The sequence below is a fragment of the Thunnus albacares genome, chromosome 4 (assembly GCF_914725855.1).
Source record: "Thunnus albacares chromosome 4, fThuAlb1.1, whole genome shotgun sequence".
Taxonomy (NCBI): Eukaryota; Metazoa; Chordata; class Actinopteri; order Scombriformes; family Scombridae; genus Thunnus; species Thunnus albacares.
Window position 1 is genome coordinate 5,451,628 of NC_058109.1, and position 18,302 is coordinate 5,469,929.

Genomic DNA, 18,302 nt, shown 5'->3' on the forward strand with positions numbered 1-18,302 from the left:
ACACACACACGCACACACACATGCAATGGCCACTTGAGGCTGGCTCCAAACCCGAGTCAATCCCCATAGACCCTAAAATGCCCAAGTTTACAACAGAAATAAACATGTTCACAGCCTGGTACAAAAAACGGTTTTAGTCTCTATAGCTAATTTCCCCGTTCACGACAACTGTACAGGGGTGAATTTTTATATAACGCACCCGTTTAAATTTTATTAAGGTTTAAAGTTATGAATAATTAAGGGCATGGTCGCTTTGAGTGACAGATGAGTGCTGTCACTGACAAGTCATAAACACAGTGAAAACGTTGGTTAGGTAACATAACTACCACGTAACCCCAGATTCACAGAGTACAGACGTAGGCGTAGCCGTAGCCGTCGCTATTTCAGTGTTTTTTCAGTTAATGAAAGTTAATTGTAACATTCTGCTCACCTAAAAAAGTCTTGTTCAGCATTTGGTTGTACTAAAAGACCCTCATTTTTTCCACTAAATAAATTTTGTTTTAATGGTTTTGAGCCCGTTTTTCACTAGCGAAAATTAGCATTAGCATTAGCATTATCACAGTTAACCACAGACTGTAAATACACCATGCTAACCAAGCTACCATCCTCTCATCCAAATATGGTCACTTCTGGATGATGAGAGTCAAAATGCAAACTTGAGGCTTCAAAACGGGAGCAGAGTACAGACGTAGGTGTAGCTGTAGCCGTTGCTATTTCAGTGTTTTTTCAGTTAATGAAAGTTAAATGTAACATTCCACTCACCTAAAAAAAGTCTTGTTCAGCATTTGGTTGTACTAAAAGACCCTCTAAGGAGCCAGATGTTCATTTTTTCCACTAAATAAATTTTGTTTTAATGGTTTTAGGCCCGTTTTTCGCTAGCAAAAATTGGCATTAGCATTATCACAGTTAACCACAGACTGTAAATACACCGTGCTAACCAAGCTACCATCCTCTCATCCAAATATGGTCACTTCTGGATCCAAAAATCCAAGATGGTGACAATCAAAATGCAAAATTGAGGCTTCAGAACGGGAGCCTGCAAACCAATGGGTGACACCCATGCTTGGACACACTTTCTTATTCAAGGGACCAGTGTCCAAACTTTTGACTTGTACTGTACATATAGTGTAAGGGTAGTGACAGTCGGTCTCAGGAGTGTTACAGGAATGTTTCTTTTTTATGTGATACTAGTTATCTTCCGGCTGCTTTCTTTTCTTCTCATCAGCTTTGTTCAACCCCCCTTTTTCCCTACTTCATGTCGTCACGTTTACCTTCACATCATCCCCTCTCACTCCTTTTCCTTTCCTTGTCTTTTCAAACTCATATTTTCTTCTTCTTGTCTTTCATATTGTCTTCCACACTTTCTCGTCCTCTTCTCTCCAGGTAGAAGGAAGCAAAGTGTATATTCTCCTAAAACACTGTTGTTTACCAGCTGAATTACTGCTGTAACTGCTGAACCCATGTGTTAACTGCCCAGGCGACAAAGAGCTGGAAACATAGACAAAAAGACATTTTGAGAAAGACAGACAGACAAATTACTATGATAACCACCCATTCTGTGTCTTATCCGCCACAGAAAAACAAACTGACCGAACAAATCAAAAAGAGAAATAGGAATGGAGAGAAAACAGAAAAAAAAAAATATATATAGCCATATTTTCCAACAATATTTCAGCCCAATATGTTTGAGCTTGATTTACTACAATCTGCACAACTGGCTTCACAGATTTCTGTACCATTTGATGATGCACATTGAGGCATGATGAAGCAGAATGCAAAACTAAATGCTTGAGTGATTTGTTTGGCACAAATTTGCTGTCATACATCTTTTCGGGGAATGACGTTAGCGTTTTGTTGAACCATCTGTTCTTTCTACAATTAGAAAGAGAAGAGACATAAAACAAAACTGTAATTATCACAGTGAAGAAAAAGCTGGTATTTATAAAAAAAAAAGTGTAAGAAATAGAAGAATTAAAAATATTTTTCATCCAGTTAATCCATCTTTTGTCCCCCTACCTTATTGTCAATCGACCCATCCAACCATCAATCCATCCCTCCTGGTATTCACCTCACATCATCCCTCCCTTTTACCTCAGTCTTATCTCAGTTCACTCATCCATCCCCCTTTTATTCTTCTATCAAACCCCTCCTTTACCTCATGATTCCTCCTCCTTTCTTTTAACTGATTCACCTTCTCCTACTACTCTTAACTTTCCTCCTTGTATCCATCCTTCCATCCATTTCACTCATTCTTCCAGTTCTCCCACCATGTATCCATTCATCCCATCTATCATTCCAACCACTCATCTATTAATCCTTGCATTGCCCATTTGTTCATTTCCTCATATCTGTTAATTTGTCCATCCACTCCTCTATCCCTTCATCTACATCTCTTCTTCTTTAGTTTAATTGATTCAATTGCCTCTCCTTCCATCTATCCATCCAGGTACATTACTCCCTCTATAAATACCATTTCTTCCTTCCACCATTGCTGCACCTTCCCATCTCCCCATTTCATACCCCCCTGCATCCCTCCTTTTATCCATCTCTCTTTTCCTCTATCCATCCATCCATCCATCCATCCATCCATCCACATACATCATATAGAAGCAGTGCTGCTTGTTGTTTGCATGTCATGCTAAGCATCACAATTGAAGCAGTAAATCAATGGATGGCGGACCTGCAAATTAACCGCCAAGCATGTTCCCATCATTATCATCATCCAAGGCCAAAGTATGTACAGAATACCAATATGTAGTGACACGGAAGAGAGAGAGGAAGAGGCAGACATGAAGAGGAAAAGAGAAAGTTGAGGTATGAAAATGAAGTAAAAGAATGGTAAAAAAGAGGAAAGGATGGAAAAAGAAAGGTGTTGGGAAGGAGAAAAATAAAGCAAAGGTGGGGAATGAAATGAAACAAGGAGAGAATATTTCCTTAACAGCATGTTTCGGTGTTTGTGTGTTTGTTAGTTTGAGATGCATGATTCGAGATGTTTAAGATGTTTTTGTCCTACCGTCAACACTTCTTGAATACGAAATGACAGGACAACGATAGAGCTGAATTTAATCAGAGAGATTCTGATTCCGGTGGTCAGACAGTCGTCCTTCTCCATTTTCTTAGTTGAATATGAGCCCATTTCATTAATTGTCTTCCTTTATTTTCATTCTAACACTGTAAAGCCCCTGCTAGATGTCTAATTAATTCCTGTGAATTTAAGGAATAAACTAAACAGCTTCTGTTTTGCCTCAAGACAGGAAAACAAATGCAAGTCTCATAGGCTGACGAATGTTCCAACAAAACATACAGATAAAGAAAAAAGACTAACTACTCTGGCAGACGGCCTTCGTGTTCAGGATTTGGTGAAAAATGACAAATAGTGAACAGAATTATGCCACCAGAGTGATGAAAAACACTGTCAAAATCATTTTTTTTCTTCCATTGAGTCCAATAAGTTATTCATTTTATCAGAGGTGACCTCCAATGGGAGCTGAATTTCATCATTTGATAAATGGATAGACAACATTTCGTTTTTTAAAGGAAGAATCCAACATTTAGACACATTTCAATACCTTTTTAGGCTTTTGGAAATTGATAATGGGTACCGAGAGCCTGAATGGTGCCAGTGAGGATCGTTTTTCAATAGCTTGAAAAGAGAGAGAGAGCTGAGAGAATGAGCTGCAGAGAGAGAGAGAGAGGTGAAAGTTATTAAGTGAGAGAGACATACAGATTGAAGGATCAAAGATGTGGAGAAGGAGCTTGGGTAAATCCAGTATGCAATGCAGAGCGGGGGTTTAGGACTTTGTGTATTTGCGTGTGTGTGTGTGTGTGTGTGTGTGTGTTTTCTGTTTGAACCAGCTGTATAGCTTTCTCCATAGCTCAGGTGTTTTCTCAGCCATGGAAAAGGGATTTCACACATACACACACACACACATGCACACACACACACACACACACACTCTCTCTCTCTCTTACAAAATCTTGCATATCCAAGCACCCATACAGAAATCGACACTTGCACGAGTAGTATAGCGTACACGAGTATATGCATAAGAGGACAAGGACACATCAGAAAGTTACAAATATGCACAGAAGTACACACACACACACACACACACACACACACACACACACACACACATACATACATATGCACACCCCAGCACAGTGTTAACATTGATAAGACGTAAATCCACTGGATCAGTAGAAAGCCACCGCAGCATAGCGTGCATTTTTATGTGCAAACACGTTTTCCTCTAAAAATCAATTTCCCAGACGCTGATGTATGTTAAAAGGTTACGCAACACTGTTCTCTATCATTTCACATAGCAAGCATCAGCCTTTTGTGCCAGGCCAAGGACAGCCCTTCGCTGCTGTTAGCACCGAAGTCATGTTTTTCCATGGATCAAGAGCTTTTTGCGGTTAATTAGGTACACACAGTCGCACAAACACAATGACACACACACAGACCCCTGCAAACATAAAAGGGACCAAGTCTCCCAGGAACGAAGGAGCCTAACTAAATGAAGAACGGAAGTGTATTATGCAGAAATAGCAGTGAAAGGAAGTTCCAACATACTGTATACAGTATGAGCATCCTTGATCTTTTTCAATATAGATTTAACTGTCAGCAGACCTCAGTGGATGTGACATTTTGCTTTTTATTGTTTCTTTTGGTGGATATTCGAAGATGCACTGCATTTGAAACACTTTAGCTACAACCATGCTGCTCCATAGCGGGAGTAGAAGATGGTCCAGAGTCACCTCCTGTGCAGAGAGCTCGTAATTTCTACCTACAGCCCCGCTTGTATTGGAAGTAGTTTTTCCACAGCATTACTGAAGGGCAATTATTTTCCCCAGTCTAGTTCAGCACAGCATTAGGCTGCATGTAAGGTGATTATGGCTAATGGTAGTCATTTTATTTGGCCATAATTTGGCAGTGCTGGGTAATTGAAGGTGAGAGTAGGGATGAGAGATAGTAATTTTTAACCTTTATGTGCTCAGGGAAGATTGAGCCTCTGTACTTTTTTTTTTTCCCAGCCGCATCTTGACTGCCTGCTTACACAGCTTATATTTATGTCTAGTGGACTCTTCAGACCGGTCTCTTCAATCTGCGTACAAATAACACAACTTTACACTTACAAATTGCATGCCTTGCATACGCCAAAGTCCAATTTTTGCATGCAGGTGATACACCAGTCCTTCCTATTAACTTCTATGGATAGCAGATGCACTCCCAGTCTCACATCAAAACATGTAATAGCTACAACTGTCAAGTTTCTTTCATTGTAGGGAAAACAAACAACATGGCCGACGTTCTTTTTAGTGGAAAATGCAGTGCTTCGCTCTGATTACTACACAACACAAAGACAATGATTCAGACAACATCCATCTACATGGTTTCAGTGATGACAGCACCCATAGCTACCACCATAGCAACGATAGAAAGCCTGAAAAATAACTGTAATAACTGACAATCTAAACTTCATATACATCGGCCACTGAGAATAAAAGGAACGTCGGCTATTTTGTATGTTTCCGCCACAATGAAAGAAACTTGACATTCGTGACGTGGACACAGACCAGTGAAGCTATTACATGTTTAGATGTGAGACTGGGAGTGCATCTGCTCTCCATGGAAGTTAATGGGAAGGATTGGCGTATCAACCGCGCACAAAATTGGACATTGGCGTATGCACCGCATGCAATTTGACAGTGTAAAGTCATGTTATTTGTACGCAGATTGAAGGGACCAGGTTGGGACTCTCAGTCATACTTTCCTGTGACAAGTCTGCATGTTCTGTCTTTTAGAATCTGTCTCAGCAGCCACCTGGTCTCTTTCATCATATATCATCAGATTTGTTGAAGGGAGATCTGATATCCTGATCGGTATTGACACCTACAGCCTTAATTAAACAAATCTGGTATCAGGGACGACATGACTGATTCACATTAAATACAGTTGCTTTGTTAATGTTATTAAGTCACAGAAGGCCGTCAACTCATATTTTAGTGTCACAGTGATCCCTGGCTTCATGTTACCTTCCATAAAAACAATCCTAATGAGTTCCTCACCGTTTGGTATACAGATTTCAAATTTGGGGAAAATCAGTTTGCTGATATTAAATAATCTGAATCAGTATCACAGGAGAAAAAAAGTGGGGAAGTTGAATTAGTGCACACATTTACCGAGGGTTTATTAGGCTGTATGGAGAGAAGTGAGTCAGTAAACAAGGGAGTGATTTTGGACACAGTCCAGGATTTCTCCCTCATAATAAAACAACTACAACACAGCAGGTCTTTAGAGGAATAAGTGTAAAAGTTGGGCGATGAAAAGAAAAAGCTTATTTGGCCATAGACGATAGCAAAGCAGACATTCATTTGTATGAAAATATTGCATATTATTACTTTAATCCCTCACATCTCTGTTAATTAGCTTCATGCATCAGGCAGCAGTCGCCTATACCAACACACCGAGCAGCTGGAGGCAAACAGTGCCTCCCTACCCAACAAGGATATAAAGTTAATCCTCCTTTATTAGAAACCTCTCCTTTTATCTCTGCTATCTGTCTGTAAGTCTTCCCGTCCACCTGTCTCTATCTCTCTCTCTCTCTCTCTCTCTTTCTCTGTGTTCCTAACTTGCAGCCTCGGTTTTTGTTAAATAAGAAACTCTCCTGTGAAGCAAATGTGTCCGTCTGCTGTGCAGCTCTTTTTTTGGTGGCTTCACAGATCACTGCATCTCACACACAAACAAATGCCCACCTACACGCGCTCGGATATATCTCTGTTTGACTCTGGTGCCTGGAAGTTTCAAAGGAAGTGGCTTTTCGCGCACATAAACACACTTGTAGCCATCACACATGCACACAGACAGCCGTGCACTCGTACATACACACACACTCTTGGTGTTGTACTTGAGGCAGTGCTTTCTCTCCACTTGTTAAGAGAAGGGAGGTGGAATGAGGTAAACCGCTGGATACCGTCTAGACCAGTTGATCTCTGTGACCCGCAGTCCAGATATATATTCTGCTGCATTTCTGTCTCTTCTTCCTCTTACCTCTCCTTTATTCCACTACTCTTCTTTCTCTCTGGCTTGTTTTGTGCCTCCTCTATCTTTGTTTCTGTAATTTTTTTTTTCCATCTGTCTTCTCTTTCAGCTTCTCTCAATTTAAATTCAGTTTTCCAAATCATGTAAACTGCATTTGCAAACCAATTCAGTATGCTGCGAAGTAATTAAAAAGCAAGATGTTTATCTTAGAGAGGTATGTTGAGGTTTATTTCTCAGACTTTTCCTCTCCTTTGCTTCTTGCATCATCTGCCATACATACCCATCTCTCTTTTTACCCTTTCTCTGTCCATTTCCCCTCCTCCTTTCCCTCATCTTACCTACAACATGGTTTTTACATTTAAAATATATGCACTGTTTGAGATCCTGTTTGCAACTACAAACTAAAGTATTGTGCATTAGCTTTCAATGTGCTCGCCAGTTTTTAAAAAGATAAAACTTTATTAAGTGTTCTGTATCTATTCCTTATCAAAATATATCTATTTGTCCATTTGTGCTGAAAATAAGGAAAAAGCAAGATCAATTTAAGCAAAGTGAAGTAATACAGATTGCTTCGGACACGCAAGTACTATCTTGTATGCTTTATGTTGTAAATTGAGACCTTCAACTATTCTACATATCTCTTTTTCACCCACAGCCACTGATAGGCTCAAGGCTCTGTTATTTCCCTTCCCACTGTCTACATTTCCTTCATTCTCTTACTTCCCTTTTTCTCTTTCCTCCCCTGGACAACAGCTCAACTGCAATTCTGTTTTCCATCTTTTATGCTAGCGGCTCGCTGTTGCACTACAGGCTGTGTAATGTGTTCCAAATATCAGAGCGATTTTTCATCCATACTGAAGAGAATTCCACTGGCCTGGCTGCGCGGCAATAAAATTAAGTTGAACTTGACCTTGTGCTTCAGAGAAAGACAGAAAGAGGAAAAAGAAAGAGAGAGAGAGAGAGAGAGACACACAACTTACTAGTCACGGCTTTTAAAGCACTCGCTGCTAAGCTTTCTGACTTCCAGCAGCATGAGTGTATCTAGCTGTTAACCTTTAATGTTAGAGGGTTTGCTGAACATGTTGCATTTTAACACTAGAATCACCCTGTGGTGGTTTTTCCAATTGAACATTACTACGTTCTAATAAAATATTCATGTCCCCCAGTCTTTGACTTTTTTCTAAACTAATGTTATGAAGCACCCCCTGTTGTTAAAAATATTGAAGATGAATCCAGATTAAAAAATATGGACATTTATACATATAACCACCACTGGGTAAAAATGTTCCCATATATGAAATGCATTTATTTCAACACGGTTTGTTTAAATATTCTAAGTTGCTAGGCGACGGCATGCATCGGAGTGTGTGATCTGACAGCTACAGTATGTCAAGTCATAATTAAATTATAAAAAGAGCAGAGGAGAATGACCTGCAAAAAAAAAAAAAAAAAAAAAAAACTTTGCCAAGTGCCTGAAGTGCAGGAAAGCTGTCAGTGGAAAAAGCACATTCAAGGTGCTGAATGTCAGCTGACGTGTGTTTGAGGGACACGTAAATGAAGATGATTGTGTGAAAAGCCTATTTTTAGTTAATTGATAATTCATTCATTTTTGTTTTGCCATGTTAGTGTTAATTGTTTATAGGCTATTTAGCCTAATTTGTCTGTTGTCTTACTCCGTTTTCATGATCAGAACATCAAAAGAGAAATATATATTTGTGTTATAATGATATACATTTAAAAAAAAAAGTTTTAATGGTTACCTTAAGTTTCTTGGTGATGTTTTCTTATTCACATATTGTTAGAATGCTTAAATTAATAATTGAACAGGTGATTTGGTGCGCTTGACTTTGTCATGTCAATTTTGTTGCAACACTAAATCACCCATAAGTGCGACAGTTGTTTATTGTCATTATTATGGCTCATTATTGTCCATTTTGGGTATTTAGGCTACTTTGGTCATTTAAATAATGTTTTATAATAATATCACACCACCCAAATATGCAAATATTTCCTTCTAATACCCATTTTCAGTTTGATTTTAGATTGATTTATACTGATGGCCATGCAAAGTGATTAGTGTTCTTAAATCAACAAGAGGACCAAAACACAGGTGATGATCAAACAAACTAATTTCATGACTTCAGACATTCCTTTGTGAAGACAATACCTTAATACAATGACATCACAATACATTTTTTAGTATTAAAAATGCAGCAGCCAGGCATACAGGTGAATTTTACCCGTTGGCAGTTTTAGGTATATAGCAACACCTGGCAGTTCAAGTGTTAAGACACTGTGTAGATTTACAGAGACATGGCTTATATAATAGATAGTTTCCTAGTGAGATGAGGTGATAGATGTACAGTACCGGTGGTGTAAAGTACCAGTCAAAAGTTTGGACAGAGTGTGTCTCTAAACTTTTGACTTGTACTGTACATTTGTTGAAATTGCAAAGTCTAGCTGTGATGTTTCAACTTATTCAGCTAGTAGAGGTGAGAGATGCTCAGTAGTAACATTTGACATGGAATACATTTATTAGGAGGTGAATTCAGTAGCATTGTTGCATTTGTCTATTTTTACACAGTAATAATACAGTTCTATATATTTTCTTTTTTGTGTAGTTAAACTAAATATATTTGATTGTTTTTGTTTTTAAGTATGTAGGTGATGAGGGTTACACTTTCATAGTGCCATGTGTAGTGTTTAGCATAATTTCAATTTCAGTTTCAATTATTGTTTGACTATTCAGATCTAATTACTATAGTGTTCCATGAACAATACCTGTGTGTGTGTGTGTGTGTGCTTGTGTGTGGGCTGATGCATAAAATAATGAATAAGAGCAGGGTTTGTGTAAGTATAGACATACAGTTGCTACTGTAATGAAGTCATGTCTTTAGTGTGATTGGATTTAACAGTGATTGCCATTCAGTAGTTTCTGAAGGTTTAAAGTCTGCACACAGAGATACATACTGTGTATAACTGTATTACAATTATACACAGTGTTCCCTGAACCTGAACACCTTAATGCATAAAGAACAGCAATACGGGTGAAACTTTTTCCTTCAACTCGTTAGACCTGAATTCACCTTTCCATTGAAGTTTTAGGGGTTTTTTTCTTGTAAATTTCGACCAAAAACTAAAACCTGAACAAGCCTGAAGTTTATTGATTTATATCATGGCAACAGGAAATAATAATTTCTCATTTGCTTAAATTAAGGATTCTGTGGACAAAGTTCTGGTCAACAGTTAAACCACTTTAAATCAGTATGCAAGGTAAATTAAAGTGCAGGTATCCATAGCAACACTACAATAACACTAAGTTATCAGTTAACTATCTGTGGTGAAGTTAAACTGATTGCTAACACACATTCAAAAATGGATGAGAGCTTCTCTTTATACCTTTTACAAATGCCCCATGGTATCCCGTCCCCCAACTTCATCTATTATGTTTGTATATCAGGACACTTTGTATTTCGGCACGATAAGTCGAATATGATTTTGATATAGGTGCAGTGTGTAGAATTTAGTGGCATCTAGCAGAAGGGACTTGGCATAAATGGAATATAATATTCATAAGTATGTTTTAATTAGTGTATAATCACCTGAAAATAAGAACTGTGGTGGTTTTGTTACCTTAGAATGAGCCTTTTATATCTACATAAGGAATGGAATACATTTATTAGGAAGCAAATTCAGTAGCATTGTTGCATTGTCTATTTTTACACAGTAATAATACAGTTCTATATATTTTCTTTTTTGTGTAGTTCTCTTCCACGGAGCCCGCCATGTTACACCGCCATGTTTCTACAGTAGCCCAGAACAGACAAACCAAACACTGACTCTATAGAAGGCCTTTAACGATTTTTGTGAATGTCTGTAGGTTCACTGTAGGTTCTCCTACATGGAATTCTGGAGGATATATGTAAACTGGTATAGACATACAGGTAGACACACCGGCACACTGGTTGTGTAGAAGGAGTTAACAGTGACACTGATACTCTGAACCCAAGTCATCCATAACTGAGTCTTAATAAAGTCACAGGGGTGGGAGGAGGGAACTTTATATAGCACACTGCCAAGCATGAAGGACTGCATTAACATACGCACTCACTGACAGCGTAAACGGCCTTCACACACACACACGTGCAAAAACTACTGACACATGCTTCTCTCCTCTCAATCAATCCCTTTCTTACACTGTCAAACACACACTAGCCACACACTCCATGTGCTCCGTATGTCTCCATGTTACACACACACACACACACACACACACATGCACACCCTCGCGACTGTGGGGTCAATAAATCTCCCCATTAGCATTGAGATGTCTTCATCATAGTCAGTGTTGTGGAGCTGCCGCTATGACTCCATTTCATGCCTGGCTTAATGCATATTTGACCTTGATGAGCTTAACAGCCACACACACACACACACACTAACACACACTCCCATGTGTATATGAACATACACATTTGCATTTAAACACACACCTTCAACCTTGGAGGCAGCTACTAGGAGCCTTAAGGAGTTTTTCAAAGTCTCCGTGACAAAGGAAGTGCTTGTGTGTGCCACATTTCCTGTGATGGTTGTACGTGCGACCGCTGTGGCCTGTGCTTTCTGATTTTTTGTGTGTGTGTGTGTGTTTGTTGTATGTTTGCATGATTCTGTGTGTTCTCCTTCTGTAATATAATGTTGTTTCTGTGTGCAAAAGTATGTAATAAGGGTGTGGAGGTAGTGATACAGTCTGCAACCTGTAACCAACTCGACTAAACTAAGATACAGAGAAGAAAGTAGAGAACAAGCTACAAAAGAAAAAAAAAAAACAATGAAAAAAGGGATGAGAGGATGAAAAGGGAGGGAAAAAGTGAACAGAAAAGGCCAGAAAGGCAAGATGAGGCGCAGTGTCTCTACTGGTATTCATAGAATATGTTTGAAAATGTCAGTGAGTTTGAAAAATGCTTTTGGGAAGTTAGGAAACAACAGTTTACAAGCAAGTACTTTTTTCAGTGTGTGTAAAATGTGACTGTAGCATCACTTTAGAGAAACAACATGAACCCGACGAGGAACAAGTGTCATGATTCGTGGTAAATATGACGCCATTTTTAAATCATAATATCAAGGAAACATTCTTGATGGTCGTATCGCCTCGTCTCCTCTTTTCTCACACTCTTTTGCTAGACTTGTCAGCTGTTCTTTGTTTGAAGCTTTGATCTATTTCTTTTCCTTTTTCTCAACCACACACACACACACACACACACACACCAGTTGGAGCTTCAGAGTGACCCATGTGGCTGACTCATTCTTCATTCGTTTAGGGAAGCCAGTGTTTAGATTGGCTTATGGAGCCACTTTGGGCCACTAATGAAAGCACAGCCGTCATTAACATGCAAATAGCTCCATTAAGAAAACATAGTTTTAGACGCGGTTTTATATTACAGCACCTTTACTTCTGAGATACACACATACACACACACACATTCTCACTTCAGTGAGTCTGCACGGCTGGCTGCTGTCAGAAGCCATATTGCCAAAGCTCTGAGCAAAATGTCATTTTATTTATTAAAACCACAATGAGAAGATTAAAACGTGAACTATTTGATATTTCTCATCTGTCTAATAATATCAAATTAAAAGTTAATCCCCTCTTTTGTGCTTTTTTGCTCTTATTCTCACTCCTGTCTTTTAACATTTTAGCATGAAAGCATCCAAAAGAAAAAGTTCAGTTTTACTTGGCTGGGTTACAAAAAGTGGCCCTTTGCTCCCTCCTCTTCTTCCCTCCACACAGAACGGATATATGTATTGCTGTCACCTACTTTTACAGTCTTCCTCTACTAAAACCTCCTCAAACTTTTTTTTTTTTTCTTGTGGCGCAGCTCTTGACATGTGACATCCCCTCAGCATCCCCTCTGTCCCCGAACCCTCCATCTATCCCTCCATCTGTCCTGACTAATAAAGCCCATGCACTCATCCAATCAATCTGTCTGCTCCTTAATTTGTGGAGAGATATTCCAATTAAGTGTGCTAACGTCATGCCCACCAATCAGGGCTCAGGGTGTTAAGTGACTCATTTAACTCATCGGTTGTCATCGGCGACCGATCCCTCTCTAACCAAGAGCATGTGTTTGCAGAGTTTGCAGTGTATGAGCGGTACATACATGAACTGAGTGTGTGTGTGTGTGTGTGTGTGGGATTTCTTTTTTGTCATAGAGGGGAGGTCTGTTGTCATGGTAACATCTCTCTCTCTCTCTCTCTCTCTCTCTCTGTGTTTTTCTCTCTCCATTAACAGACAGTAGCCAGCCATCGCTCGCCCAGCCCTCTCTGACCCTGCAGAGTTTTCCCTATGGAGGCTGTGAGTCTGTGGAGCTCTCATATCAGAGCGGTATGTGCACAGAACTTAAGTATAGTTAGTGAGTCACATTGTTATTTGGCTAGTTAGTCAGTCAGCCTACTAGGTGGCTAGTTAGTTATTCTATCAATCAGTCATTTAGTTAGTCAGGCTATCCCTCAGCTAGCTAGTTAGGAAGTTTGAAAGTCAGTCAGTTAGTTAATAGCTAGTTAGTCAGTTAGACAGCCAGTCATTCAGTCAGTCAGTCAGTGTCTCAGTTAGTTAGTTGGCTAGTTAATGAGGTAGCCAGTGGGTCAGTCCATTCAGTTAGTTAGTTATAACTGGGCTTCAGACTTAAGACCCCCAAACATGGTGCTGAAGTTTTGTCATTGTATGGAAAACTTACACTAATTCCCAGTTCAAAGCAGTTGACCTCAGGTGTAAGTAGGGGCAGGACTGTTAGTATTGTTTATGTGGTGCTTGTTTCCACACGGACCTTTTAGAGCGACCCACTCGTGAAGAACAGTTGGCTAGAGTGTTCATTATGCCACGTATGTGAAGCTGTGACAGATTTAATAAATAACGTAAGCAGCTGAAAAACCTTTAATCATCCGTTCTGTACAGCGTAGAGACTGGGTAGAATGAAACAAAGAGTATGAAGAATGTGTTGAAGTGTGTGTTTCTGACATGCATTCAAGTAGTTGTCATGACACTAATTAAAAAGCAGCAACATATCATTTGCAAAGTGATAACTTGAATATTTTAGGCTGCAGAAGTACAACATCAGCACACTGCACAATGATGAAAGCTGCTCATTTTTTGGTGCCAGAGCTAAGTTATTGACCAGAGTTCTCACACATTTACAGTATTTTGCTAGTCAGTTGATTAACTAATTTAATGTGTACAGCTGTCATGTGATATATGCAAAAGTATGTGAGTGACACACTTATAGTAGTTAGTAGGTTTGTTGCCAGATTCATTAGTGCAGATCAGACTTATTAAGCGTGTTAGTTATCTAGAATATTAGAAAATCATTTACATAGTAAAGAAGGTGCTTATGTGACTATTTTATTGAATACATTGTATTGTTAGAAGATAATTCACACTTTTACTTAGCTTATTGGCTTGTGACATAGAAGTAAAAAGACTATGTAGACTATGCTTTTTTAGTTAGTTGAGTTGTTTAGAAGGATATTTAGCTTAAAACTGTAATCGTGTATAACGATTTTAAAGATCCTTCCATCCATCCTTCCACCTACTCGTCCTCCCACATAATTACTGTATCTATCCATCTGTTCCTGCTCATCTCTCTCTCTCTCTATCTCTCTCTGTATAAATGTTTCCATTCCTGCAGGTCAGTTCCAGGCAGGCCAGTTTCAGCCGGCTATCCGAGTCGCCGACCTCCTCCAACACATCACCCAGATGAAATGTGGACAGGGCTACGGCTTCAAGGAGGAATATGAGGTGAAAAGACACACACACACACACAAACACAAACATACAAAGAGGCTTATAATGAGAACAACAGTAAAATGGACATCAATCTTTAGACTGACAATATTACAAGCAGCTATTAGGAAGAAGGTCAAAGGTCTGCAGCACCCAGATAATAGGTATAATAAAATGTTCCTGTAACCCCAGAATGTATAAATGAAACTGCTGGTAAAACAGTGTCAGAGAGAGGTTTTTTATATATATATATATAATAAAAACATGGCGCCATGCCTTGGGTGTGTCCTTGCCTCTTGTTAAGTGCAACATGGGATATGCTCCAGTTGCCCCCATGAGGCAAAGTTTCAAAGAATCAAAGGCATTTTTGACTGGAAATGTATCTAACAATAATGTAAGTAAACAGGGGGAAATCTGAAACTGTCTCAACTGTTAAGAGATTGGATGCTCTTTTTGCAAAAAATGATCTGATGTGTCACAAATTAGTAATTTGCATCAGATATTTAACTTCTTTTTTTTTTTTTAAATTTACATAGAGTAATGTTTTGAATAATAAGTCTTTCCTGGGGCGAAGATGATCAGTTTTTAGTGTAAAATTTGATAAATGATCTTAAAGTTAAATCTCCGGCAGTATACTTTGGTAATAAGATCCCTTTATTTTGTGAACACAGCACCTGTATTTCCTCTCTTTCCTGGTTGATGTTTCCCTGTAGTGCAGTGTGTTTGTGTGTGTGTGTGTGTGTGTGTGTTTGGGAGTGAGAGAGAGAGAGAGAGAGATTATGGTATTGGATTTGGTTTTAATGAGGAAGGACGATTCTTATCAATTATTAAACTCTTTACCTCATCAATAATGATGATGAGAAAAACAAACAGGAAGACTGTAAAACTTTTTGTTCTCCCCGGTGTCTCTTCTTCTTTTACTCCTATTTATTTTGTCTACATCATGACTTTCTCTCTCTCTCTCTATCTCTCTCTCTCTGTCTGTGAAGACTGTCAGTCATCCAGGTCAAGGTTATCCAAGGAGGGTTGAATCGAGGACAACTGGATTTGGTTGTCGATACTTTTTTTCGCCTCTCATCCAAGGGGCTTCTTCAGTTCTAACTGACTGACTGGGAGTCCCAAGTATTTAACCTCTATGGGGTCATTATAAAGGTCACTGACACCACTTGGTTCGTTAGCGCTCCTGGCTGTTGTAACTGACAGTCGTTAGAGTTGTTGGAGTCACCTGAGGCCAACAGTCGGAGCTGTCACATGAGGCCAGATGTTGTTAAATCTTCTCGGGAAAGGATGAAAAGACAGCGTTGTAGGTGGGCGATAAGTGGTGTCGTAGACCTCCGTCTCTGTTGAGGGATGATTTCTCTACTTTGATGTAGATAGCTTCCTTCACTCATCTTTCAAAACCATCTGTCCTCCCTATTCGACAACAACATGCATATTTTGGATAGCGAGGACAGATGGTTTGAAAAGAAGATTGAAGGAAACTATCTACGTCAAAGTAGAAAACCGTCTCTCAAGAAGGGGAGGAGGTCAACGACACCTCTTATCGCCCACCTACAACACTGTCTTTTCATCCCAGGTGACTCCAACAACTCTAACGACTGTCTTTACAACAGCCAGGAGCACTAACGAACCAAGTGGGGTCAATGACCTTTAGTCAGTTAGAATTGAAGAAGCCCCTTAGATGAGAGGCTAAACATCTTCAAGTAACTACAACAAAGTCCAGTTGCCCTTGATTCAACCCTCTTTGGATTTCTCTTTCCTTTTCAGTTCATCCCATCCCATCTCTCCGTCTTTTCCAGTCTTCCTTATTACTATTTCCCACTCCCCTCTCCTTTTTTTATATAGAAGATGCTTCCTTTGTCTTCCTCTCTCTGCCTTTGCTGACTGTTTGTTTAGACCACAGTTTATCACATACAGACATTTTTATAATTATAATTTGTCACGGTCACTGTAGCATGGGCTCATTTTCCTTTCAAATCCATCTCTTCCATTCATTTATCCCTCTACCTAACTCTTCTTCTACCTAACCTTCCTTCACTTTATCTTTCTTTCATTCCCTTTGTCTCTGTTGCTGAAAATGAACCTTTGAAAAAGACGCAAGGGAGAGTCTGTTTCTCTCTCTCTCTCTCTCTATCCTCTCCCACCCACTCTCACAAGAATGAATATTTTCTATTACGTACTCTGCATGCGTGGTGAAAATTGTCCCTCCGTGATGCCGTACGTTATATTTTCATTTGCTTCCTGTCATTTTGGTTTATACCCACTGATACGTTTCAGGGGAGAGCAAATGTGATTTATTCCCCAGAGTGTGTGTGTGTGTGTGTGTGTGTGTGTGTGTGTTTGTGTGTGTGTGAAGGAAGCAGAGAGACACACAGAGAATAGAGTTTTATTAGTAGTGCTTGTAGCTGCCACCTGTCACTAACAGCTAATGGATAAAGACATAAACTGGGCAGGATACATATATTCATAAACACACATTATACAAACAATACATATATTTACTCTATCTCTGTTGATTGATTGTGTGGTGTGGTGAAGTGATGGTGCCACGTTCATGAGCATTTTGGATGTGTGTGCACGTGTGTGTACTACCACACCCCATATGGTGTCTCCTTGTCCCCCGTCTGTGTGTGATGTGACCTCGAGTGTTGAAGTCCATTAACCCCACTAACACCGACAGCAGCCACACCACTCTCAGCATGTGGCTCCCCACTGGGATTACCCCCCTTTTTCCTTTTAACTAAGTATTCTGCATTGCTTGGAGACCGACCAGTTGGTCAAGTTAACTATTCTAACCTTTAATGAAATGCGGCTGACCTTGACCAAATCTGGTTTTCCTGACTGAACTTAATTTTTTATCAGATGAACCTGAAGAAAATTATATATCTAGTTGGAAATGCTGTACACGTGTCTTCTTTCTGCACAGTTTTAACCATTTAATTGAAGACAGGATAAACTGAAGTACCCACTCACTGGCACGACACACAGGTTGTGTGTGTGTGTGTGTGTGTGTGTGTGTTTCTCTCTCCACCCACCCTGCTCTGTTTTATAAAGAACATTAATAATCCCAAAAATCGACAGAATTTAGATGAGAGGAGTTTGATTAAGACTGTCTTGTTTTTTTTTCAGGTTGAAAAAGGGCAACCAACCCACACCTTATATGCAAATGCACACACACACACACACACACACACACGTACACATCCACGCATACACACATAACCCTCCTACAGAATCATCCTACCCGGTATGTCCAAAAAAACACCTAGTTTTGAGTCAATTACTGTGTGCACCATTAACATGATACAGAGAAAATTCATACATACAGTACACACACCCACACACACATGCACACATGCACACACACACTCTCAGGCCCATATGCCACTTTAAAATAATCAATTTTCTGCTTGACTGAGCGATAAGTTTAGGTGTCTTTTTCTGTCACAGTGCATTCGTATAGTAGTGTGTGTGTGTATG

General features: G+C 39.4%; 1 protein-coding gene across 1 annotated transcript in view; it reads left to right on the plus strand.

Moving 5' to 3' along the window:
• ptprt (protein tyrosine phosphatase receptor type T) overlaps positions 1–18,302 on the plus strand; it is a 280,227-nt gene that overhangs the window by 204,426 nt on the left and 57,499 nt on the right. The window contains exons 21-22 of the mRNA XM_044348580.1: positions 13,335–13,427; positions 14,728–14,837. Coding sequence (XP_044204515.1) covers positions 13,335–13,427; positions 14,728–14,837 — 203 coding nt within the window. The remainder of the gene's footprint in view (positions 1–13,334; positions 13,428–14,727; positions 14,838–18,302) is intronic.